Genomic DNA, 25152 nt, shown 5'->3' with positions numbered 1-25152 from the left:
CACGCCGCGCGTCACTCTCAGCGGCGAGCGGCCGCACCCCTGGCGGAACGGAAGGGCGGGCGGGCGCCGCGCACGCGCGCCGCGCCGTTACGGGCGGTGGGGGGGGGCGGAGGCAGGCGGCGCTGGCAGTTACCGCGCACGGCGCCTTCCCGCAGCCTGCCCCCGGCCGCCGCCGGCTCCGAGGCCATGCTGCGGGCGTGTCACCGAGCGGGGGTCGCTGTGGCCGCGCAGGTGAGCGGGGCGGCGGGCGGCGCGCAGCCCTGAGGGAGCCACCTGCGCTGTTGTTCGCCCTCCGGCCGGCGAGGCCTGGCCGCCCGCCTTCTCAGGGACCGGGCTGGCCCGGGCTGTGCCGAGCCCGCTGGCGGGGGCGAGTGGGGACAGCGCGGAGCCATGAGGCGGGGCATGAGGCGCCGCGCGCCTTCTAATCGCGGCTCGGTCTTCTCTGAATGACTCGGCACGCGCGGGCCGCGATTGGCTGCTCGGCGTTTGAGGGGCGGCCGCGAGTGCCAACAGGGCGCCGGGGCGGGCGGGGGCTGGGCGCTGGTAAGGCGGGTTGTACTACGAGTCCCGGCGTGCGGCGCGGCAGCCCGGTGCGCTCGGAGGGGCGCGCCGCCCGCAAGGCACGCCGGTCCTTGTAGTCCGCTGCGGGCGTCCAACGGGCCGGCGTCCCCTGAGGGGCGGGGCGTGCCGCGGTGCATGCTGGAGGCCGTAGTCTCCTCAGCCGGGCCGGGCCCGCCACCGCCTCTCCCGCCGGTGCTGCCCCCGGGGCAGTGCTGGGCAGCAGCGGCCGCTGCCCGGAGGAGCTGCAGGGCTCGGCGGGGGCACACGGCCGGCCGGCTTCTCGGTGGTGGGGCGGCCGGGCCCGCTCGCTGGTGGAGAAGGACGTGACCTTGCCTTCCCTGCTGCGGCCTCCCTTGCGCCTCCCCGGCCTGCGGCACCCGGTACCTCACAGCCCTGCCCCGCTTTGACCCCAGCGGGTGTGCCCGGCCGGCCCTGTCGTTAACGTGGGGGGTCCCGGTGCTCGGGGTAACGTCAGCTTGCGGGTGCGAGGGGGCTTGCAGTACTGAGTGGCCCTTATGGGAGTCCTTTAGTCCTCACAGTAAAAGGAGAGAATATGCAATGCTATGACTAGTGCCCGTTGGACCTATTTTGGGGACCTTTGCAGACCTCAGCAGAGATGAGGGTGATGATATGCTACAGAGCATTTTTAAAGTGGTTGGCCAACTTTAAGGAGCTACAAGGGCTTATAGGTGAGGGTGACTCCTCCGCTAAGGCCCCAACTTGTGTTTCAGGTGTCTGCTTAACAGTAACAAAAAATAATCTGATTAGATCGCTTTTATCCTCTGCTCTAAATTCCATTGTTCGTTACTCTGTTCACACAGTTCAGCAAAGGAAAAGCTGTGTGTTCATCCCCCAGTGACTTTGTAGTTGAGGGGAAACCACTTTAAAGCTAGCAACCTTTTTCACCACATCAGCTGGCGTTTCCTCTGCTGCTTTTTAAGTCGGGAGAGTTCTCTGGGCCAGATCATCTGATGCCCGCTAAAATAAGGCTCTGGGTTTACAAGCCTGTGGAAGGTTTTAGCTGGGAGTTGAGAAGCCAGAAAACAGCCTTTCGTGGATGTTTATTATTTAGGACTATTTGCATATATTTAGCCTTCAAAAGAATGTGTCTGGAATGACTGTACAGCACTGGAAAAGCCACTGATGCACTTTGCAGCTTGGAAGCGTGTCTTCGGTCTGTAAACATTGATGGAATAACTGTGCAAACAGATGCCACAGCACACTGTGAAGTTTGGTGTCGGTATCCTTGCTGTTTCCTTACTTCCAGAAAGAACTTATTTTTTTTCCTTTATCCCTATTCATGTTTTCTGATGAGACTGAATACACAAAGATTTAGTTTGAACAGCAAAAGTGGGCATGCAATGTGTCCAGGTTTCAGCCACAATAATTTCTTATATGTTTTGCTTCATTTTTATTGATATTGAGAGGAAGCTTTGTGGCACACTGTGGTGTATACACATGAAGGCTGTGGCTGAGCCCATGGACTTTCTGCAGCTAAAACTTGTTTCTTTTTGGCTAACGAAAGAGCCAGAAACTGGAAATAAGACACTAATGTTTTGTAGTACTTGTTTTGCAAGAGGTGCACAACTGTGGACTCCAATCAAGAAGCGCTAACCTGATCTGAGATGATACTAGGTAGCTTTTCCACAAGTAGTGAAAACTCCCGTCATGGAAGTAAGACCCTCTGGCTGCTGAGAGTGTTTTGGGCAGATGCTGATGTCAGTCTTGAAAGGGGCACTAGCGTGGTGACAGCAGGATGCTCCATCTGGCTGTGCTGCCTGTTGCCTGGCTAATAAGGGAAGGCATCCTTGCTGCCTGCATCCTCCTGCCTGAGAGACCACATTCAACAGACACATTCTTGCTGTAGCAGCAGCATTGGTTTATTCACCATTCCAGCTCTGGTGATCCCCAGGCAGCCGCAATTACACAGTTTTTGTATTTTATTATCCATCTTCCATTTTCTTGGCTTTCCTACCCCTTCAGCACTCTTGTCGCTCTTTTTTTTTTGATATGAGACTTGCTGTGTCTCATGTCATGGTCAGGAGTTTCTCTGTTAGCTAAAGCTCAGGCCAGAGCCTTGTCATCTGCCTGCAGACCTGACGGTGGCATTGTTGTGAGTGACTGGTACCTTACTATTCAGCTAGTAAAACTTAATTGTTTTGCTTTGATACAGCCCACAAAGAAATGTGTGGTTTTTTGTTGTGGTTGTTTTTTGTGTTTTTTTTTGGTTTGGTTTTTTTTTTTAACATTGGGAGTAACAATGTTTTACAAATGGAAATAAACCCTTTTTACATATCTGTTATATGGAAGCTGACAGTGAGGCAAGTCTGCTTCTGTTTTGTGATATTAAGAGACTCCAGTTGTCTAAGGAGAGCTGGACATGGTCAGTACTGTGGGGTAACAGGTCCTTGATGATGCTCGGTTGCATGAGCAGACAGATTGCTGAGAAACAGAGTGTGGCTGGATGGGGACAGCAAAGCAGCTGCTTGGTTCCTAAAGCCAGAGCAGTGTGAAGGTTTAAGTATGGAAAAATCTCAGTAGAGGTCTTGTAGTGAGACTGGGAAAAATGCTATCCTCTTCTCTGTGAGCTGTGTGCGTGGAGGATTGGTAAGCTTGTTAACAGGTGAATTGAAGTTGTGGCTTTGTGAGAAGCAGGTCTTCATCACAGTGATTTCATAAATGTTTTCAGCTGCATGTACAGTGCTGCAGAGAGACTCTTCTTCCCTTACTTGGAGTATTTCTGTAGTTTTCTTTGAAAAAAAAAAAAAAACCCCAAACAGCTTTTTGTAAAAAGGAATGCTATTTGGCAGAAGTCTTGAATGATGGGAAATAAAAAATTAAGGAGTTCTGTGGTCAGATGTCCCTGTTACACCTAACCTCTGTCATTACGAAGATGAATTTCCTCTAAAGTTTCTGGTTTGCTTTTTCTGTTGTAAGTACACAAACCCCATGTAGCAGAAAACTGTATGTGTCTTGCAGGCTTATTCTTTGCAAATTCTGAGGCAAGATGCTTGAGCCTGCTGGCGAGGAGATGTTTAGCTGCGACTGGATGAATGCAGAGGATGGTGTGTCTGTATCTGGTTATTTGAAGTGACATGTGAAGTACAAGCCTGCAAGGCAGAGTATGGTATTTAATGATGTTCTGCTGTGCCTGTCCTGAGTGCTTTGCCAGGGTGAGCTTGGTGTGGATAACCTGAAATGCTAGACTCATTGGGGCTCTTGATATTAACCAGAGTGAAGTTATGATGTACCCTGCAAAGTGATTCTCATGGTGATAAATTAGCAGGTAATTAATGTAAAATAATAAGCATTTAAGAAGTAGGTGGAACAGCATGTAGAACTGCTTGAAGAGGAGAACAAAACGGCAACAGCTGTTGTTGTTTTGTAGTGCCCTTGCTAGAGGGATCTGTGCTGTCTGTGTGTTGCCTTATCCAAAAGGTTTTCTCTATCTTCTCTTCTGCAGGACAGCAAGCGGTTTATTTCTACTTTTACAGGGCATAGAAAAGCATATGCAATGTATTTCTTCCAAATCCTTTGAGGCATTATTACAAATAAATAACAGGGGTCTAAAATATGACAAATGCATGGGAATTATGCAAAGGGTAGGTTAGAAACTATCTGTAAGTTTCCAAACTACGGTGATAAAGCAAATATAAGCAATATCATTATGATGGCCAAAAGAGAGCAAAAAATGCTGCTTTTAAAAACCTTATTTTTAATAAAAATCAGTGATTTTTGGAGGTAGTAGTTGTATATTTGGATGTGAGGGAGGAAAATTAGACTTGGGCTTCTGTTCATAAAACATTGATACCTAAAGGTTTCAGGTTGCTGTTCCCTGATCAGCTCCAGTAATTTCTGTTTGTTGCAGTATCTTGAAAGAAAGAGCTGGTGGGGACTTCACTGGGGTTTAGTTATCACCCCCATACGTGTACACTAGTGGGAGAAACCAACATCGTAGATTTAGCACCTGCATTTTCGTTCCTCTTATCTTGATGAATGATAAATAAAAATGAAGATTTGGCTAGTTGTAAAACAGCCCTGCTTGGAAGGGACCTCAAAAGATCATCTGGTCCAAAGGATATCTGAACTAAAAACCAGTAATTCCACCCAAAAAAGGCCCTCCTGGTGTACAAAGTTTAAGTGCTGAACTAGGAGAAACAGGTTTTCTCCCCTGTCCTGCTAGCTCCCTAAGCGTAGCCTGTTCCTAATTGTGGGAACAGATGTGTTTACTGAAGGTGGGAGAACTAAATGGGTATGGTGGTGTTTGCCATCACTAGATGTGAGTAGGGGTTTTAGCCAATGTGAAAATGGGTGAACTGGCCCAGGCATCAAGGTTACAGCTGTGGCAGCCTCCAGGATCGCCTAGAAGGCAAGTCCAGCCCAAGCAAGATGTGGGAGTGAGTTGCTGTAAGCACCCTCTTGCTGTGGCTGGTGGGGACAGGGTGAGATAACCTCCAGAAAGCCTGGTGAGGGGCTTGGGAGTGACAGCTTATATCCTAACATACAGCCAAAGTGTTGGAAGGGACTGAAAGTTCAGTCTGACCTGATCCACAGAAGATAACTTTTTTTTCTTATTATTTTATTGGATTGAACTGTATGCGTAGTGCTGAAATAATTTGCTCATTCTGTGCTTCATGGTGTAATAGGGACCTGTTGAGAGTCAGGAGCACACTGAGCAGGCAATTACAAAATGATTTAAGAGGCTTTTATTAGTGAAGTTCCCCTTGAAAGAAGCAGTGAAGCCTCAGTGTGTGCTTCTGCGGCGATCAAGTCTAATAATTGAAAATATTACAGAATTTATTATTTGGTTGCCTGTTCTATCCATTGTAATGAGAAAATCAACCACAGAGCACAGCTAGGGCTTGTGAAGGTCTCAAGGGTAAGAAGAGCATGTTTCCTGTTGCTGTACACATGCTTCTGTTACTAATTAAAAATGGTTTGGCTGCCTTTCTGGAAAGAATAAGAATTCAGTGTTCCTGCCTATCCTCTCTATCCTGTTGGACAAGGATGGAACCTAAACCACAAGAACTGTAATTTTTACATATTGCCGTATGCAGAAGGAAATAGAGAAACTTATCTTCTAGGGTTCTGTTATATTGAAGCATCTCCAAGTTTTCTTTTTGTTTTTAAAGAAAAATTTCCTAGCAAAAATATCTCCAGTATGGGAAAATTTCTTTTTGTGCCGTGTACACTGATTTTCTGTGAGTCCTGTATTTCTCTTTTAGCGATTCTTGTGGGGGGCGAAAAAAAGACCTGAGAAGGACAGCATTTTTCCTTCTGTAGGCTACAGCAGCTTAACCGGTCTTTCTGGTAAATCTTAATTCTCAGCTAAAATATAAAGAAGATAAAAATCTTGGGTAATCTTATTTCTGTTAAGTAGAATATAATGAAATATCACTCTTCATATAGTGATTTAATTTATATTATAATCCGAAGTCTATCTGGAAAGTGTATGCGTTGTTAATTCTTTTAAAGAGGAAGTCTTGGTTTGCAAGCTTAAAGAGAACCGCTTATATGTCTTCAGAAATAGAAATAGTTTTAAGTATTAAATATAGGTTTTCATAGTTTTAAGTATTTCAGTAACTGCTGTTGTCTTCTGCGCTGCTCGCAGCCAAGCTGTTCTAGCACGTGATTGTTGAAGAGAATCTGAACATCTGAACTAATGCAGTTGTCCTGTCCAGACGGGAGGTGGGGAACATAAATAGGCAAAATAAATGCATAAGCTGGGGTAGGTTTTAGGTTTGGTTTAGTTGTGGGGGGTTTTTTTTGGCTTGTTTTTCAAAATGCCTGATTACTACTTAAATCTTAACCTATGAGCTGCATGTGATAAAGCTCATCATCTTTGTTCAGGGAAAACAAACCCCAGCATCACTGCCCTAGTGCCAGCTGCTGCTTTCCTTCAGAGGGTGTGCAAGATGGGGTGATGGAGCAAACGATCCGATACTGCTGTTGAGGTGAAGGGATGTTTAAATGTGCTCACTGCTTAACTCTTGCCTCCTTTACCCCTTGCAGAATAGCCGGTGTGGGAGAGCGTCACTCCGTCCATTACAACTGTACCGTGGATATGCTACCCCCTCGGGAGAGTCTGGGTACGTAGAAGGTTTTGAAGGGTGGAATTGGTTCTTCTGTTGTGTTGAGCAAGAGGGAATCTGCTCCTTAGTGTCAAACGAGAGCGTATTGGTAGCAGTGGGATGGTTTTTTTTTGTGTTGAGTAACTCTTATTCTCATGGTGTTGTGTGTTCCTTGTTTGATTCAGTTGGGTTTGAAGGAAGCTAATCAACATGATCAGTATTTACTAGGAAGGTTGTGGGTTGCTGTCTTATCTTTTCATTAGTCATGAACCAGTACGGTACCAGGGTTTTGCTGATGCTGAAAGTGGTTTTAAAAAACCACTTCAAAACCCAGTAGGCGCTGGGTTTGTTGGCAAACTTCTGGAACGGAGTGGTTGTCCCCAGCCGTAAGCTTAAGACTCACAGTTTGATGTTTATCCTAACTTTCACTCTTCTTTCCCCCTCAGTGTCTCTGTAGGCAAAGTCATTGGTGCAGGTGTCCTGTTTGTGGGTGGAGGAGTAGGTGGAACCGTCCTGTATGCCAGCTATGACACGCAGTTCCGGGAGAGCGTAGAGAAGGCTGTTCCCTACTCTGATAAACTCTTTGAGATGGCACTTGGTCCTGCATCTTATAGTGCACCGATGCCAAAGAAACCGGTAAGTGTTTCCCATTCACCCCCACCCTTTCAGTTTCCTTATTTTTTGGAGAGAGCACCTGCTCTTAGTTCTCAAATTCTGATTCATTTTGCTGTGTGATAAGAATTTAAGAATTTTTAAGAAATCTTAAATTAAGAAGTTTTAAGAATTATGAACTGAGGCACTATTTCATGCTGCGTAACAGTGATGCTTGTACATTTGCCATCATCATCTTGCGATTGTGGTCTTTGGGTTGTGAAACTTATTTTTACTTGTGATGTAGCAGGATTAGAAAACTTACTGTAAGCTGAAATTTATTTTAAAGAGGACTGAGAACATTTTTGAATGGTATAGAGCCATGCATAAGCATCATACTTTGAAATCTTGGTGACATGACCCTGCAGAAAGGCCGACCTGATACTGCCTTCAGCACAGCTCTGGAAATTGAATTTGGAAGTTTCTGTGTTCCTGCGTCTGAAAACAAACACTTTCTAATTATCCAAGAATGCCAGAAAGCTGCTCTGGTTGTAATTGTCCTGAGCTTTCAGGAGCCATTTGACCTTCAAGAAACCTGAAGTATTTTAAACTGGAGTTTAAGAAAGCTGTTCTTAATGAATGGGAGAATATCAATTAACCAAGACTGTATCTATTCTGGTTTTAGCTCACTTGACATGCGATCATCCAAGCTCTTAATGTCTCCCAGGCACTAGTAAATTTTGTAAAATGGACTTGTCAGTTGACAAAGTTACCACCTGCCCAGTCATGGTCCTGACTCACATGCTTTCATTTTTGCCTGGTGGCTTTGCATGGTGAATATTAAAGGATTAATATCATAAAACCTCGCAAAATATTTGAGTAAGTGTTTGTCTGCCCCGAACACTAGCATCTGGATCCTTTCAAAGGGAAATCAGTGAAGTCATGCATGCCTGTCAACCCCACACCATGCCTGTAGCATCTTCTGTTCAGTGATATCCAGGCAAAATCATCATGTTTGTTCTTTTTTAAAAACATATCTCTAATTATGTAGTCACATATCTTTAAAAAAATTATGTATTTTTTTCCACTCAACTTCAAAAGAAACTGCCTAGAAACTGGACAGGCTGGGAGGGGTGATTCCCATAATCAACTGAACTGATTTAAGATATACCTGTATAGACTAAATAATGTCCAAGGGGAAATAATCAAAATATGCTTTCTGGAGCTGTTTCAGACCTTCATGTGCATGTGATTGTTACAGTTTCTGCATTATCTGTAGTGTCCAGCGCACTCAGAAGTGTTTGGAGTATTTGGGACATGGAATTACTTGTTTTTTATGCGTACCTTAGTATTTGTTTGTCATGAAAACTGCACTACTACACCTTCCGTTTTGGAGAGGTGAAAACTGTAGATTCCTTCTAAACTAAAAATCAAAGCAATAAATGATAATGGCCTTGCTACTGTTTTCACGTGTACCTTGAAGTTTAAATTTCTAATACAGTTGTCTGGACGTGAGATGTTCTTTTCTGTTATAATGGGATCGATGAGACACAAGCTGTTTGGAAAACTGATGATGTTTCTTGTTCTTGACTTTTCAAGATACAGCAAGGTCCACTGAAGATCTCATCTGTAGCAGAAGTAATGAAAGAGTCTAAACAACCTGCTACCAAATCCCAGATAAGCAAAACAGAAGCTGTTGCTCCTTCAGAAGAAAAAGAAGGTAAATGTATAGAATGTCATGTAGTGAGAAGCAAAGGACCCAACGATCTCCTATTTCATACTGGCTAGGGTAGGTTAAAGTAGTCCTTTGGAATTATTGAAGATGAGTAAATTGTTATTTCTTAGAATTAATGTTATTTTCTTTTCAGTCATAAGTTGGTGTTTGGGTTTGGTTTTTTGTTGTTGTTGTTGTTTTTTTTTCTCCTAAAATGCCATTGGCTTTTTTTGGCTATTTTTTATGAAATTTACTTACTTCATAGAATATTTGGTATCGAAGGTAAACAATTACTATCCTGCATATTTTAGATTTGAGACTCAGAAGGAAGAGCACTGTGGGTGTTGGACTCTGAGGCCATTTACCTCTTCTTGCAAGCGCAAGAAGCTTAATTTTACACAATTACTGAGCTACTCTAAAGGCAGATCAAATGGAACTCGTTTAGAGAGGAGCACTTACGTCATCTTTTTACGTTTATCTCTCCTGGCCACGTGTGTGTGTATGTGTAATATCTGGTTGCAGTTTGTCCAGGAAATTCTCTTTTTCTGGGAATAATAATATCAGTCTCCAAACCATATGTTTCTACAGGGGGGGGAAAAGTCTTACATCTCTGTTCTTACATTGTAGCGCGTGTATACTGACTGGTTTTCTTCTGTAACTGTATCGAACAGCAGGCAAGGCTGCAGCACAGATCATCTCTGCAACAGGTGTAGCCGTGTCGATGCCAGCTCCGGGGATACAGACCCAAGAAGGTGAAAAAGATCATATGAACACGATGAAGAAAAGCAAAATCCTGTAGCTTCAAGTGCATAAATTCTTACTTGTGTGTTGGTATTTGTCAGTTTTAAAGGTGTGATTCTTTGTGTCTTTCACAGAAGAAAACTTCCATCATCTATTAATAGATTTTTTTTTTTTTTTTAAACACGCTAAGAAGCTGAGATTGATGCTGGGACAGGTATAGGTGTGAATGCAAGAGGAAAGCCTGCCTTCATGCTGAACTGGAACTTGTGCGGTCCAGTTTGCCTCTGCTCTTTGTGGCTTTCTGATTGCTGTTCAGAAAAGTGTGTCTGCCCAGAGCCAAGCAAAGGCACTGCATTTATTGTTTAGCTCAGCAAGAAACACTAGCTTCTATGTGATAGTCTCTTTCTATACAGTAGTGTCTTCCGGATGAGATTATATTGATTTCTTTATGTATGAACACATCTCCTAAAAATGTATGCCAGCAGTAAGTGAAGATGTTCCTCAGAGTTAGCATCAGCGTTATTAAAGGGTAACCTGATAGGTTTTGTTGCAGCTTGAGGCTGAGAGGTCTGGAGTCTCTCCTCAGTGCAAATGTAAACTTAGGTTAGTGCTCACTCTTACAGGCATTTTGAGTAGCCTTAGGCTAGGCAATAGAGTATAATTGTGATTCACTAATCTTTATTTTGTCTGGACTCTAAGCATGCCAGAGGAGAACTGAAAAAAAAATCAGAACAGATGTTCACTTAAAACTTAGACTTGGCTCCATAAGTGTATTTTGCTTCTTGCTTTGCCTTTCACTTCTGAATCTTGTGTATTTTTGTAATTCGACAACATAAAATCTACAGATGCATGCGAGGTATCCATATTACTACCTTTAAGATGTGAGACCGGCCTTTGTAATTATGGGTATAAAAACCGCTTGAAGTAGTTTCATCATGGCTTCATGCAGAAGATTTATAAAGTGATACAGACTATAAAAATTAGTTTTCAAAAGAAAATTACTTCCCTACAAGTAATCCACATTCTAATTTGGACTCTCCACTTAAACAGTTTAACTTTTTTTTTAACTTCTGAATAGGTAAAGAACATGAAGGTTCCCATGCTATAAAAGAACGGTCACCAGAAGAAGTTGCAGCCCGGCTTGCCCAGCAAGACAAAGAAGAGCAAGAGAAGATAGCAGGTAAGTCCATACTGTTAGTTTTCCTGTAGGCGTTGTATGTGACAGTAGATTTGTTGGACTGTATTAAGTTTAGAGTTCGAAGTTAGTCATGCACCTCTTTGTTGTTGTCCCTGTGTTGTGTTGGCAGAATGAGTGGTGTTGAAGCTTCTTCCACTCACTAACAGGTAACTAAGAGGTAAACAATTACGGAAAATTTTGGATTGGAATGGACCTCCAAGGTCTGTAGTTTTATCCCCCTGCTTGGAGAGTTGGGGCAGGTTACAGTAGGGTGGACTGTTTTGGTTGGAAGGGACCTATAATGATCATCCAGTCCAACTGCCAGTTCAGGGCTGCCCAAGTTAAAGCATGGTGTTAAGGGACAGGCCTGGGGCATCGACTGCCTCTTTAGGAAGCCTGCTCCAGTGTTCAACCACCCTCTAAAAGTATAATGATCCTTCTGGAGGAAGGTTGCTCAAGGCTTCTCCTCTGGATGTGTGAAGCTCTGCAAGGATAGAGATTTTTCCACTTCTCTGAGCAGGTTTGCCAGCACTTCTTACAATGCAGAACTTGGTAACATCCAATTAATTTTTCTTGCTGCACTCGGATCTGTTGCCTCTTGCCCTTTCTCTGGGCACCTCTGAGAAATCTGGTTCAATGTCTTCTGTAACACCCCTTTAGGTGTGGAAGGCATCACTTAAGATACCCCTTCAGCTTCTGTTCTTTAGGCCAGAAGCAGCCTAAATCCCTCAGCCTGTCATCTGTCATGTGCTCCCATCCCCTAACCACCACAGTGCCTCTCCGCTGATCTTCCCCAGTTTGTTTGCGTCTTTCTTATACTGAGGCTCACAAATGCGACACTGTAGCCCAGTTGTGGTCTTGTAAGTGCCAATTAGAGGAAAATCAGTCCTTTGCTTGATCTGTAGGGTGTGTGTTTGTTTGATGCAGCCCTGTTCACAGGACTCATTGCTGCAGAGCACGCTGTAGACCCATGTTCAGTTTGCCATGTTCTGGGGTCCTCAGGTCCTTGTCTACTGAGCTGCTGCAGACCTGTTCGGTAGTGGTTCAGGGACGGTGTTTCAAGGCTCTGGGAAGAGTTGCCTGTAGGTTCTGGGTTGGGAACTATGACAGTTCCTTGCCTGGGTCCTGACTCAGACCTATTAATCCAGCTGTATTACTGAGAGGTGGTCTGGCTTTTCCTGTGTCCCAAAACTCAACGTTCTCCTTGTGTGTCTTGCTCAAAACAATGAGTTTTGCATCCCCCCCCTCGCTCCCCACTTGGTTTGTTAGATTTTAAATACTTCTGGGCTGTTTGGTCTTGGTTTGGCTGCAGCATGATTGTTTAATCAAGATTTTTGGGTCCTTGCCTGGTTTGTCTGAGGGGAAGCCAGAAAAATAGAGACATTTTTTTGGTAGATGGTGTTTTGCTGTCTAGCATGCCTGGGCAATCTGTAGCCAGCTACCTTGATACTTTCCTTCTGAAAGCAAACCCAGCTCAAGCTGTGGATTGCTTGCAGTGTGAGAAAGCTTCCGTGTCCTCCTTCAGCTGGTGATGATGAGGACGAGGGAGACTGTCCTCTTGGAGAAATGGATGGGTATTGAAGGATGACTTCTGACTTGGCAGTGCAGGGACTGCTGACTGCAGTGGTTCTGCAGACCTTCTGCGGTGAGGGAAGGAGTCTTTGGGGTGGTTGGGCTAGAGGCATTGACTACAAGGATGCTGAACAGAAGCTGCATTTAAAGTAAGTGAAAGTTTACTGTTAACATAGGTGTAGCCAACGAAAATAGGCTTGAAAGGGAGTTTAACAGTACTGAGGCCACTTACTGGACCTGCTTCAGCTTGCTGTGGGAGCTACGGCCTGTTTCATTCTGTAACTCTTCCTGCTTGGAAAGGGCTGATGGTGGCAGAGGTGCTGGCGCAGTGTGCTGTGTCTGACGTGACCTGTCTGACCACTGTGCACATAGACGGGGTGTTGGCAGATGTGTCGACCACACTCAGCCTTCCCTCAGAGTGCTTTGGTCCTCAGCCAGAGTCTGAGCCTCTAGCTGTTGCACAGGAGGGATGAGGAGGATCCACAAGCCTGGACTTAAATGGCCTTGGAGTAGACTTGTTGTGGTCTGCTGCTGCTTGCTCATGTTCAGAGCTTTGTGTGGTGTAGAAGAGCAGCTTGAACAGAAACAAGAGGCTTGTCATTAGCTGTCTGCTTCGTACAAGGACTTGCTTCTGCAAGTGAAGAAGTTGAGACGTTACACTGAAAAAATCTGGAGGATTATTTACTGGAAAGGTGGATTTACTTACCCCACTACTTAGAAATGTGTCTGGTTCCAGGAAGGCAGACATTGCTCACTCCAATCAACCATTCTGGTTTGGTTGCAGCTTGAATAATTAATAGCCCATTTGTGCTTCTGTACCAATAGGAACAGGTAGCAGGGGCCACCGCCTTCTTGGCTAGGAAGGTTAACTCTATTTGGAATATATTTTCCTTGTGGAAGATAGGAAAATTAACTTGTTTTCTCTTAATGACCATTATAACAAGTGAAGATGAGATCTACCTACTGGACTAAATGCACCCTGCTGCAGAAACATGGCAAAGGTTTTCTGTTGAGTAGTTTTATTGCTGTAAGTCCAGACGTGCGCCTCAATGCCCCTTTTCTAAGTAAGGGGCGAGTTTTGGTGACCTTTCTTCTTCTGTAGGCTGCGATGTAGTTCCCAAACTGACCAACTCTTTCAGATCATAGAAAATGTAAGGAGATGCAGAGGATGTAGCATTATTTTACTAAATATAAAGCTCTTTTCCTTATAGTTTTATTGACTTTTTTTTTTTTTTTCCCAGCCCTTGCAGCAACTCTAGAAGGAGCCCTAAACACAACTGCTCGTGTAACCCTTCAGGCCATTACTGCCCAGGAGTCTGCTGTGCAAGCAGTGAATGCCCATTCACAAATACTGAAGGAGGCTATGGACGATTCTGAGGTAGACTGCACAAACCGGGGCAATTTTTTTTTTTTTTTTTTATTGTGTTCAGAAAAACTTTTAATCTCACAATTAAAAATGAATTTGGAAGCTTTTCTTGCAGTGCCTTTTATCACAGTTTTAACTAATCTTTCCACTTGTGAAATGTGGTGTGGTTGAATAATACAGTGGTTTTGCTTTTGAATTTTAGTTGTTTTTTTCCCCAAGTTCCTTTCTTTCTCTTTTGCAAAAAGAAAAGTTCAAGTTAATGCATTCATAGTCTTCACGTTACATTTTAATTCATTGTATTTTAATTCCCAAGCCCCTTTTTTACCTAGGTATAGTTGGGTTATCATGCTGTCCACTCTGATAATTCCATTGAACTATTCCCTTTGCCAAAATCTTCTTGCTGGACTGTTTGTTTCTCGTCTGGAAATGAGTAGGGGATGTATGAGTGATCCCACTCATGGTTCTGGTGTGCTAATGACAGGGTTTGTGTGGAATTGGTACTGCCTATTCAGTTCTGGAGTACAGGATATAATTCAGTTAATTGAGCTGGGGTATGTGGGCAACTAAACAAGCAGTTGAGATTTAATCTAGTAGTTAGTAAAAAAAGTGTAAGCGTTTGCTTTTAAGCTTAAGTATTAAGCTTTAAAATTAAGCAACTCTTAAGTATTAAGCTTAAAAGCAGTTTAAATGTATTGCAGTACTTCAGTACACATAGAGGTTTCCCCTGAAACCATTGTGGCACCATAGTGATCCTCACGCAGACTCTTCTGTGTGGACAAATGGCTGTTGCTCAGGTGGGAAAAAAACTATTAAGAATCAAACAAAACCAAAACAAAATGTTGGAAGAGAAAAATAATTTGTAAACGCTTTTACCGACTGCTGTGCTGTTCTGTTGGTAAAACAGAAGAGTGTTGCTCAATCTCAGTGAAATGTGTGGTGACATATGAATCTCTACAGGCTTTCCTTTCTGATAACTCTCTTTATTTAATGATTGTAATGACCCTGATTGGGAATCTGTGCTTAGGCTGCTGGGGAGAAGAAATCATCTCAGTGGCGCACTCTGGAAGAAGCGCTGAAGGATCGGAGGAGAGCAGTGGATGAAGCTGCTGATGCTCTTCTGAAAGCCAAGTAAGTTCCTTGGGTTTTAAGCCTTATTGAGTGGTAAGTGTGCGTTGCCCGTGCAAGGGCTGGCAGACAAGTATGCAGTCACCTGTGTTCATATTAAACTGACAGTTGTGCCAAAAAAAAAAAAAGGGTTTAATGCACTAATGAATATTTTAATTTGCAACACGTACATCTTGGGTGCCTGCGCACATAGTCCTCAGTGTACCAAAGAGTCTGGTACAGTCCTTTTATTCTTTTTAAAAACTTTATCTCCTTATTACTTACCTATAGTGTTGGTTGGTAAATCAAGTAAAATTCAAAAAAATCCATAATCCTTCTAGTATTATTTTTGGATAATTTTGTCATATATAAAATCTATTGTAAGAACTCCATGACTGCACTCTTTGGGTATTGAGTCAGTAACATGACTAGCTGATTTTAGTTGTAAAGAAAAATGAAACCTTACAGCGTCATTTGGCAGTTCCATCTGTCAGCAGAGTTGCTTTGGAGGTTAGATTTTTACTAAGCCCGTGGCTAAGAAAAACTTGAATTCTGCAGTGGAGCGCTGCTGGTAAGCTGAGGTTCTGTGTGAACCACATTGATGTGCGTTCAGTTTGGTGCATGGACTCATTGCGTAGAGATCATAGCAGCAAAAATGAGATGACAGATCTCTCCAAGTTGCCCTTGTAATGAGGATAGAAATAAATGTGGAAACCCTTTGATGCATCTGAGGCTAATAGGGCAGCATCATCATTGAAGCTGTGCAGTTGCTATTAAAGTTATAAACTTATCTTTGAAGTTGCTGTGCTGACTAAAACCCATTAGGAGGTCAGTGCAAACCCCAGATGTGCCAGCTTTCATTCTCTATTGCTCTACTGGATGCCTTTGCTTTTGTTTACTTATTAATTTATTTTAAAACTTGTTCCTTGTTCCAGTGAGGTCGTTAGAAACCTCCCTTGGTTTGAATGGATTTGGAAAAGGAACGCTTTTTCACTTCTTCCTTTATTTCCAGTTATGCTAGAAGAAAGTGGTTCTTTCTTAATTACAAAAAAATAATCTATCTTTACAGAGCTCTATAAATTTTCTCCCATCCTCATTTATCTCCACCAGTCACCATGTCCAAAACACTTCTGCAAGAGTAAGCAGTCTATATTAAAAATGTTTCCTTGATAGTCTGTTATGTGATGGAAATGTCTGCCTTCTAATACTAACTTAGTTTTACTAACGTTAACTCCTTTCAGTTAACTTTCTTTCATCTTCCCCCTCCAGCTGAGTCTTCAGTACTAATTGCAGTAGAAGTATTTCTCATTTTATGTGGAATAGACACATTGACATCTTTAGGTTTCAGGCTGTGGGGAAAAAAATAATCTTTAATCACAGCCTCTTAGCCATAGAGCTGGTAGATGGGGAAACACCAGTAGAGTTATCCAGTAGTTTTTCCTGTAAATACAGACAGCATAAAGTAAACATTTCTTTGGGGTTATGGCATGACACCTGCATGCATTATAATTAGCACCTTCTTCTCTTTCCAGAGAAGAGTTAGAGAAGATGAAAGGCGTCATCGAGAATGCCAAGAAGTCTCAGATTGCAGGAGCCAAATCTCATATTATTGCTGCAGAAGAAAATCTTCATCATATGATAGTTGATTTGGACAATGTAGTGAAAAAGGTAATGCTTCCACAGACTGTCTGTAATTGCCATTAGAGTAAAGGCTAATTGGCAGCTTGCACAGACCTCCCGTTCCCAAATTCTCTATAGCAGGTTAAATATTTCGAAAGTGTAAATTCCATTGCGTTTTAGCTACACTCGGTCTTTGAGCTGATTGTACTACCATTAGTCAGGCATGACAAGATCTTTGTGAGAACCTGGAACTCTGTCCTGAAAAAGTCTCCAGCCAGCTTGAATGGTGTCAGCCCTTTCTGTGGGCAACCCGTAACTCTCTTCATTTGATTCTGAGAGGAACTGAGAGTACGAGGTTAGGGAGGAGCAGGAGCAATGTGCGCTAATGACTCGGTGGATAAATCACTTGAAAGCTCAGAAGACCAGGGAAGAAATGTGAAATTTATCTCCCTTTGCAGGACAGCTGATAATTTATCAGGTGTGGTTTTGAGTGAATTTAACCTAATAGTGGAAGCACCAGAACTTGCTGATGAGGGCAGCTGTCACAGGATTAGCTTACTAGGCCTATACGACAGCTGTACGCAGAGATAAAGAGCTAGAGATCTTTAAATATATAAACTGAATTTAAGGTACTCTTGGTCCTGTCTGGGCTGCAGACTGGCCGTCTAGTTCCAGTGTGCTATAATTACTGTACGTGAGAAATTTGATATCGCAGGGTGGGGTTTTTTCTCTTCCAAGTGAGTTTGCTTTGGTTGGGCTGGAGGGTAATGAAATCTGCCACAAACCCAGGGCCTGGCTTTAAATTATGTATGCCTCCGATTTCAATACTTGCCTTGAAAAATAATCTCGTTTTTGTTTGTTACAGGTTCAGGCAGCACAGTCTGAGGCCAAGATAGTAGCTCAATATCATGAGCTTGTGGCTACAGCTAGGGAAGAGTTTCAGCGAGAGCTTGACAGTATCACCCCTGACGTGCAGCCTGGCTGGAAGGGGCTAAGTAAGTCTCTGATGGCAGGGTTACTTCAGGCTCGTAACATGCCAGTCTCTTTGGTTTCTGTTGTTTATGGAACTACAGCCACTGAATTGAATGTCCAGCGTCCTGATTTCCATGTTGTTTGGTTGGTTTGAAGTGAAAATCTGTCCACAAGGCTCTTCATAACACCTGCTTGAGCTTATTTTAATTAATTCTCGAAACAACCTGTGCTGTACTGAAAGTTTCACAAAATGTAGCTCTTGTATGATAAATATCATGTAGTTGTTTCAACATCTCTTCCCTCCTGGTATTCCAGGAAGAGAGCCAGGTCACTCCAGATCTGGATCAAATCAGTGTTGCTCCATCACCTCTCCCTGGGATTATAGGTTACAACACACCACTATTACAGGGTGATAAAAGAACTCCTTGAATTTCTCTAGATCATCACTGAAATGAGAGATATACTGAAAGAGAGAGGACGTTGTTCATACCCTACCTACCCCAGTATATATTACTTCTAAAGTAACTACTATTACTTCCACTGACATGGTAACTTAGCTTGAACAATAGCCAGTGCTGCACAAAAGCAGGGAGGGAATAGGCATCAGGGGTTTTGATGCTATTACTGCTACTACAGTGCTTTGCCTGAGATGATCTTATGAGCTTGTATTTATTTGAGGTGCTTGGGTTTTCCAACTTGAGCTGTCTTCTGCTTTCCTTATAACAGAAAAAAGGGTGAAATGTGATTCAAAAGCATAGTTAGACAGTTTCTCGTTTCTCTCTTACTAGAGGAATAAATGTATTACCTTCAGCTGCTGGAAATGTTCATACACCGTAGCGCTGCAGAAAAGGAGTTGGTCTTACGATGAAATTGTTATGGTTTAACAACTAGCTCACCCACAGTAATCCCCTTGGCACGTTCCGTGCCCACAGGTACCGTTACTTCCCTGTATTTCTGTTTTAAAGATAAGCAAAGGTGCAGAAGGAGCCGTGCGCATATGCCATTACTGTGGGTAAGCTACTGCAAGAACTCAAGTGTCGTAGGTCCATGGAGTGGTTATCGCCTGTTGTAGTTAAAAAAAATTAATTCCCTAAAAAACATTTCCCAGATACTTCCAGTCAGGGTTTTTACATAAATTGTGATCTCCAGACTTTTGTAGCCTCAGCTTTCAGAGGGAGCTGTCATGACTTTATTTCTGAGTCACAAGATGTGATAACTACTGTTTGGAAGTGGTGTTAATACTGCCTTTGTAGTTTTCTTGAAGTATACTATGAAGAATTACAACGTGCTCTTTCTTAATGCTGCTTTATGCTTTAGAAAGGTGGACCTTAGTCCACAAAGTAATTTTCCTAGCTAAATGAATACAGATCTCTGGAATGATCAGTTTTTGTTTAAAAAACAACAACCAACCACCCACCCACTACATGTGGTGAAAACATTTTAAATTAACAAGTCATTTGCAGAGTTTGCTTTTGGGGAATTAGTTTTGAAGAAAAAAATTTACTTGGGCACCCTGGAGATGCAGCTGCTTTTCCATGCACAGGATGAAGGGACAATCTCTTGACTTTTGTGATCACTGCCCTTTTGAGGGAGGAAGGGGAGTCTGATAGCTTCCATGCACTCAGTTTCATACCGATGAGACCTACTGAAGTATATGGGACTGACCTGTTTGGGTCTGTGACTCACTGGTGCTTGGGAATTTTTCTTAACCAACCGCTTCTGATTTATAAGAACCTAGAAATGTCGGACTAAAATTTCCAGTGTCCTGTTGCACTTCTCTACTTCAGACTTGTATTCCTTGCTTTGGCTAAACTTCAGCGTCAATCTGTGGGTTTCCACAAGTGATTTTAGTGGTTGGGATGTTTTGGGCTACATCTTGCCTGTAATACAAACTTTCATACTCGACGTACTGTTCTTCCTGAATTCCTAAAAACTTGGACTCATGTTTGTCACTGTAGATAAGAGGCTTTTCATTTTCTATTTTACTTTTGGGTGACTGACTTGCTGTAGTGAATGTGCATTAACTCTTCCAACCTCTCCTCTTTCTGTTGCAGAGATAACTGACTTAGGTGAGTTACGGTAACTTGTTCTGGTCTTGTGAATGTCCTCCCTTCTCTTTGTCCTTTTTCGTGTTTGTGTGGTATGTGGCTTTAAATTACAGCCAGTATCAACAAAGGGGTGAAATGTGGCATTCCTGAAACATTGCAGGCTGAGGTATGCTTTGGGATCCTTTCCACTAATTTTGCATGTCTAGCTTAAACCACAGACTTTGGCAGCACTTTGCAGGTCGGTGTGATTGCTGGTTCGTGAAAGCCAGGTTTAACTTCTCTTTGTGAATTTAAGCCAGTCGATGCGTGCTGCTGAGATTCCAATGAGGAACAGAAGTGCTGGCTAATGCTGGTTAGGCTGTGTGGTGGCGTTTGTCCTCAAGGAGGCCCACCTGGCAGCAGTCCTGGCCTGAGAGAGGTGCTGGAGGCACCAGCTTCTGCTGAGGCCACTGAAATGTCTGGGTACTTTGTATGCCTGAAAAGCCACGCAGGGCCGCTCTGAGCTGCGTCACCAAAACCAGGTGCATTTAACCTGAAGTTGGCTTGATTCTCCAAATCTAATCTTCACGACTCATTTTTAGATGTGTTGGTTAACTCGTTGATTCTGTTTTCCCCCCTTTTGATTAAAGAAATGTAATTTAAAACCGGAGTGCAGTAAAACCTCGTTCTGTCTGTAGCAAAGTTCAACAGCTGAGCTTAGTGCTGCTGATCAGCTTCCCCACTGGACACGCGAGCACCATTGCGCTGAGCCCTCCTGTGCCATTCCTTTCCCCAGCACTCCACAGCAGGATGGCTGAAGGACTGTGGAATTTCACTTCCTTCAGATCCTGCAGGAACGTTTTCCCGAGTAGTGCCTAGTTTTCCATACAGGCAATGTAGCTGGTAGCCAGTGCCAAACGAGCTGCGGCACTTTACAGAGCCTATGCCATTCTCAGGCCATCAAATCTCAGCTCACCAAATGCTGCAGGTGTAACTTGTGTCGACCTCCTCTCTCAGCAGAGAAATGGCAAACTTCTTAGCCAATATAGTGTGGTTGTGACCCCTGCTGCACTCCGAGTAGACAAACCTGAAAGGTACAAACTGGGGCAAGAAATCTGATGGGGAGCAGTTGGTCTGGAGGATGGTTGAAGAGAGAGTGTAATTCTGGCTGTCTCTCACAGTGAGTTCGGTGTTCTCAGGATCAAATTTCCGTAAGCTTGTACCCAGCTGATGCTCAGGGGGGTTTAGATATCCTGCTGCCCTGAGTGCTGTCACAGGGGAAGATACACGGTGGTGTAAAGACCAAGAAACGGACAGAGTGGTCAACAGTCTCCTCTAATTGAGCGTGATCTGGATATGGGAGTGTAAATAATGGCTGTGAGTAATTTCAGAGAAACAAAGATAATTTCTTTCCTGGATAGAAACTACTTGCTTGTAGGTGGGGTTCAGAAGGTGGTATTGGGTGGGCATTAGCACAACTCCAGGGCTTGAGGTGCTCAGAAAAACTTGTCATAAAACCTGCTCGCTGCTCAGCCGTGTGCAGCCTCGGAGTGCTGGAGTGGGAGGCGGACAAGCACCTGGTGGCAGTTTCCCTGCAGACCTTCCTAACGCTCCGTGTTTCCTTTAGCTGGCCAGTTATCGACGGACGACTTGAATTCTCTTATTGCACACGCCCATCGTCGCATTGACCAGCTAAACAAGGAGCTGGCAGAGCAGCGAGTGAGGGAACAGCAGCACATCGAGTCAGCCCTGGAGAAGCAGAAACTTGAAGATAAAAAGGCGTTTGAGGCAGCTGTGGCTAAAGCACTGGAGCATCACAAAAGTGAGATTGAAATAGAACAGGAGAAAAAGGTAAAGTGGCGTCACACACCCGGGTGAATCTCTGGCTTATAAAGGATGTAGAAGAGCTAAATGGGAGTGCACAGAAGAGCAGCCGGGATGTTCTGAGTGTTGGGAGACTGCCGATAGGGTGACCCCCAGGCTGAGCATGGAAAGGAGATGTTGAGCAAGGGAACTCCTCCAGAATTCTAATGGAAACACCATGTGGCGAAACAGGGAATGACTTTTCCATGTTTCCTGTCTGCTGTTGGAGATAGGACTACTGGGTCAAAATAGATACTTGATCTGACCCAGCGTGGCCACCTTAGGGCTGCGTTGTCCTTCTGTCCTGCCTCCAGGAGGCATCTCCATCCTGTTCTCTTTGCCAGTGGTTTGGGATTTGATTTCTTTCAAAAGGACTATGAAAACTCATGAATTTTAATGCCACTTCTGATGCGAACCAAATGCAATGCACAAATGTAGGAATTTGGGCATTGGAGGTTTTATCTTTTGAGATACCGGATTGCAGCAGACACATGTGCCACATGCTCCTGCTGTTTATGAAAATGGGATTCAACACCGGCTGCTAGCTGAAATATTTGCACAAATGAGGGCAACTAAGAATGTCACCTATAGCCTGTTAGTTCAGGGCATCGCAGTAAGAGGCATTAATTTAGAGCTCTTTTTGAAAGTTGCTTGAACTGTCATCTTTGCATTTAATGGAAGTTTGGAAGTGACACAATCCTTTCTAAAAAAAAAAAAGAAACAGGAAACCAGAAAACTGTTCAACTGCTCCTAAATGAACCTGCACCATGCTCCTTCTGCTAAACTGGCTGTTGTATACCAGATCAGGTAAAAGGGGTATGACCATTTTTACCATTTTGTTAGACTGTCTCGGACAGCATTACAGAGCGTAGGGAACAGGTGAAGTCTGGTTTGGAAGCTGGGTTATAAACACTTGTGTGTTTAGTTTGACACGTTACTGTATTTTTTATATATATACTACTGTGATAACTGCACTAGTGGGTAACCACCAGTTACTGCCATTATGGATCATGAAGCTCCTCTTTAACAAAGGCTCAGCTATAAAAATGCACCTCAGCAGCTTTTTAAGTTGAAATATGGGCTCTGCCAATGCCACTTCTACAAAATCTGTAAGATGTACCATGTACTGATGTATGATATAATCATAGCGTGTGACAAGCTGTTGAAAAATAGCAGTGTAATAACAACGGCTCATGTGTGTACAGGTTGAAGAAGTCCGAGAGGTGATGGAGAGCGAAATGAGGACTCAGCTCCGGCGGCAGGCTGCTGCCCACACAGACCATCTGAGAGATGTTCTTAAGATCCAGGAGCAGGAACTAAAGGTGGAGTTTGAGCAGGTGAGGGAGAAGACTCCCCAAGGAAATAAGGGGATATTATTTGAACCCTTGCAAAGTGCACGCTTCACAAGGCAGGAGTCCTGAACTGTCTTCTGGGAGACTGAAATGTGGGCTGGGGAGGGAGGCCTGCTCTTTGAAGAGATGACATAAAGTGCCTGAACACACAGGTTTTATTCAGACTCGCCTTAAGCTTTTGCTATAGGTGAGAAATTTTTGACAGTGTAGTAACTGTTAAATTCACCCTAATAAGGTTTCTTACTGGTATATTGTATTTACTATATGCATTGTCCCAAGCAAGAACAACAGACTTATAGAAACATCTTAAAAATCAGGTAAATGTATTTAAACAGCTGTTTCTGGTCTGATAGGTGTATCTCGCTCTGTTTCAGAACTTATCGGAGAAACTCAGTGAACAAGAAATGCAATTCAGACGCCTTACTCAGGAGCAGCTCGACAACTTCACGTTGGATATAAACACTGCCTACGCCAGGCTGAAAGGAATTGAGCAAGCAGTTGAGAGTGAGCACTGAAGTCGCATTCCTTGAACGACTGAAGCTGTGATCCCCAAAGGCCTGTTACCCAACCCTGGGTGCCTGAACCCGGGCTCAGCCTGGGTTTGCCACAGGGCACCCAGCAAATCCCAGCTGCGCGCCTCTAAAGCTGGTTCTCCCAAAAGCCGTTGTCTTGTTCCAGCCCTGAATTGCGGAACAGACTTGCTTTAAGCTCAAGTGCTGAGGGGGTGGCTGCTTTTGAAAGCAGTGTTTAGAGGGATGGCTTTTGCTGCTTGTATTCAAAACGCTCTTCCTGTACGTGTGCCCCAGCTGAGAGTCCTCTTGGTTTATTCTGCAGGTCACGCAGTAGCAGAAGAGGAAGCCAGAAAGGCCCACCAGCTGTGGCTTTCCGTTGAAGCGCTCAAATACTGCATGAAAACAGCCTCCGGGGACAGTCCCACAGAACCACTGGAGAGCGCGGTGAAGGCCATCAAAGCCAGCTGCTCTGATAACGCGTTTACAGAAGCCTTAACAGCAGCTCTCCCTCAGGAGTCTCTGACGCGGGGAGTGTACAGCGAAGAGGCCCTCCGAGCACGTTTCTACACAGTCCAAAAACTGGCCAAACGTGTGGCTATGATCGATGAAACAAGAAACAGCTTGTATCAGTACTTCCTGTCTTACCTGCAGTCGCTGCTTGTGTTTCACCCTCAACAGCTGAAGCCACCTGCCGAGCTCAGCCCTGACGACCTGGATACGTTTAAATTACTGTCTTATGCTTCGTATTGCATCGAACACGGAGATCTGGAGCTGGCGGCTAAATTTGTCAACCAGTTAAGAGGAGAGTCTAGGAGAGTGGCACACGACTGGCTGACCGAAGCTCGAATGACCCTAGAAACAAAACAAATTGTGGATATCTTGACAGCCTATGCCAGTGCTGTGGGGTTAGGAACAACTCAAGTGCAGAGCTAGGATGGTAGGTCTGGGGGCAGTTCAGCAGTTCTTTGTGCCGGAAAGAAATCCCATGATCTTCTAAGGGTTGTAAACCACACTGTTGGCAGGGGCTGGAAACATTAAATCAAAGCACGGGTACCGTCTTGTTTCCTTGCGTTGTATTTAACTTCACTTCCTGTTGTATTTTTATTGGTTTTGAGTTACCATGACAACTGATTTCAGGAAGCTTCTCTACAATTTGTGTAAGAATTTTGTTTCCCCATCTTACCAAGCGGGCTTGTGATCCAACCAAAATAATGTTTGTAACCTGCCATTAATGATTTGCCATTTTGTCAGCTGAATAAAACAAGACTTCAACCACTTTCTCCTGCTGTTCAGTCTCCTATTTAAGCATCACATACAGCTGGGCAGCGTAAAATCAGCCTTTCTCCGTGACCGACCTGAAGAAGTTAAAACTTATCTCTGTTACTCCTTTCACAGAGGGAGAATTCATTGATCTAATACATCTATTCATTAATTAGTAAGAAATTAACATTTCTTGTAATCTGTAAGAAAACCCCCACACCCCTGTATGAGTACTTAAGCTGGTATCAGAGCACATACTCTGGTGGACTTGTACCCCTCTATGGTTCTTGTCAGACCACTTTTAGAAGAGCAGGTATTTCTGTCTAGAAGTCAGACCGGTTCAACCACAGGAGCTCATGTAAAGACCCAGCTCCTTCCTTCCTTCTCTTACCTTTCCTTTAAGACTTACCAGTAGAGATTGATCATACTTAGCACTCACTTGCTGAAATGAGTAACTGGCTTTTTCTCCTTGCTGATCCAGTTTGAAACTGTCAGGACGATACAGCAAGGAGCGCTGTCACTGCCCCCAGAAGCCCTTTGATCTCCCCCTGCACCAGGCTGTCCTGGGAGAAGCACGTTTGCTTTCTGGAGCAAACCTTGCCTCCGAACAGCTTCTCTGCCCACTCCTGTAATGCAAGGAACAGTTGAC

At 44.0% G+C, this 25152-nt stretch overlaps 1 protein-coding gene across 4 annotated transcripts; it reads left to right on the top strand.

The window, feature by feature from the left end:
* Window positions 1-76: 76 nt before the first annotated feature.
* IMMT (inner membrane mitochondrial protein) lies at window positions 77-24522 on the top strand. Of its 4 annotated transcripts, none has more exons than XM_056341025.1 (15): window positions 77-231; window positions 6574-6650; window positions 7079-7268; window positions 8823-8943; window positions 9612-9689; window positions 10757-10858; window positions 13669-13805; window positions 14818-14921; window positions 16430-16565; window positions 17383-17512; window positions 19544-19558; window positions 21144-21367; window positions 22585-22716; window positions 23106-23235; window positions 23566-24522. In XM_056341025.1, exons 1-15 carry the CDS (start codon window positions 187-189, stop codon window positions 24174-24176), a joined length of 2232 nt encoding a protein of 743 aa, XP_056197000.1. In that variant the 5' UTR covers window positions 77-186; the 3' UTR covers window positions 24177-24522. The 4 variants fall into 4 exon arrangements, with proteins under 4 accessions (XP_056197000.1, XP_056196991.1, XP_056197014.1 ...); XM_056341016.1 differs by having other exon boundaries at window positions 9609-9689; XM_056341039.1 differs by lacking the exon at window positions 19544-19558.
* The last annotated feature ends 630 nt before the right edge of the window (window positions 24523-25152 follow it).

The sequence above is a fragment of the Falco biarmicus genome, chromosome 1, assembly GCF_023638135.1.
Source record: "Falco biarmicus isolate bFalBia1 chromosome 1, bFalBia1.pri, whole genome shotgun sequence".
NCBI lineage: Eukaryota > Metazoa > Chordata > Aves > Falconiformes > Falconidae > Falco > Falco biarmicus.
This window is presented reverse-complemented; position numbering and strand designations above follow the sequence as displayed.

Coding starts and splice junctions, on each gene's coding strand:
- IMMT (XM_056341016.1), top strand. CDS start 187: ATGCTGCGGGCGTGTCACCGAGCGGGGGTCGCTGTGGCCGCGCAG. Junction 10,859..13,668: donor AGAGCAAGAGAAGATAGCAG/GTAAGTCCATAC, acceptor TTTTTTTCCCAG/CCCTTGCAGCAACTCTAGAA. Junction 13,806..14,817: donor AGGCTATGGACGATTCTGAG/GTAGACTGCACA, acceptor ATCTGTGCTTAG/GCTGCTGGGGAGAAGAAATC.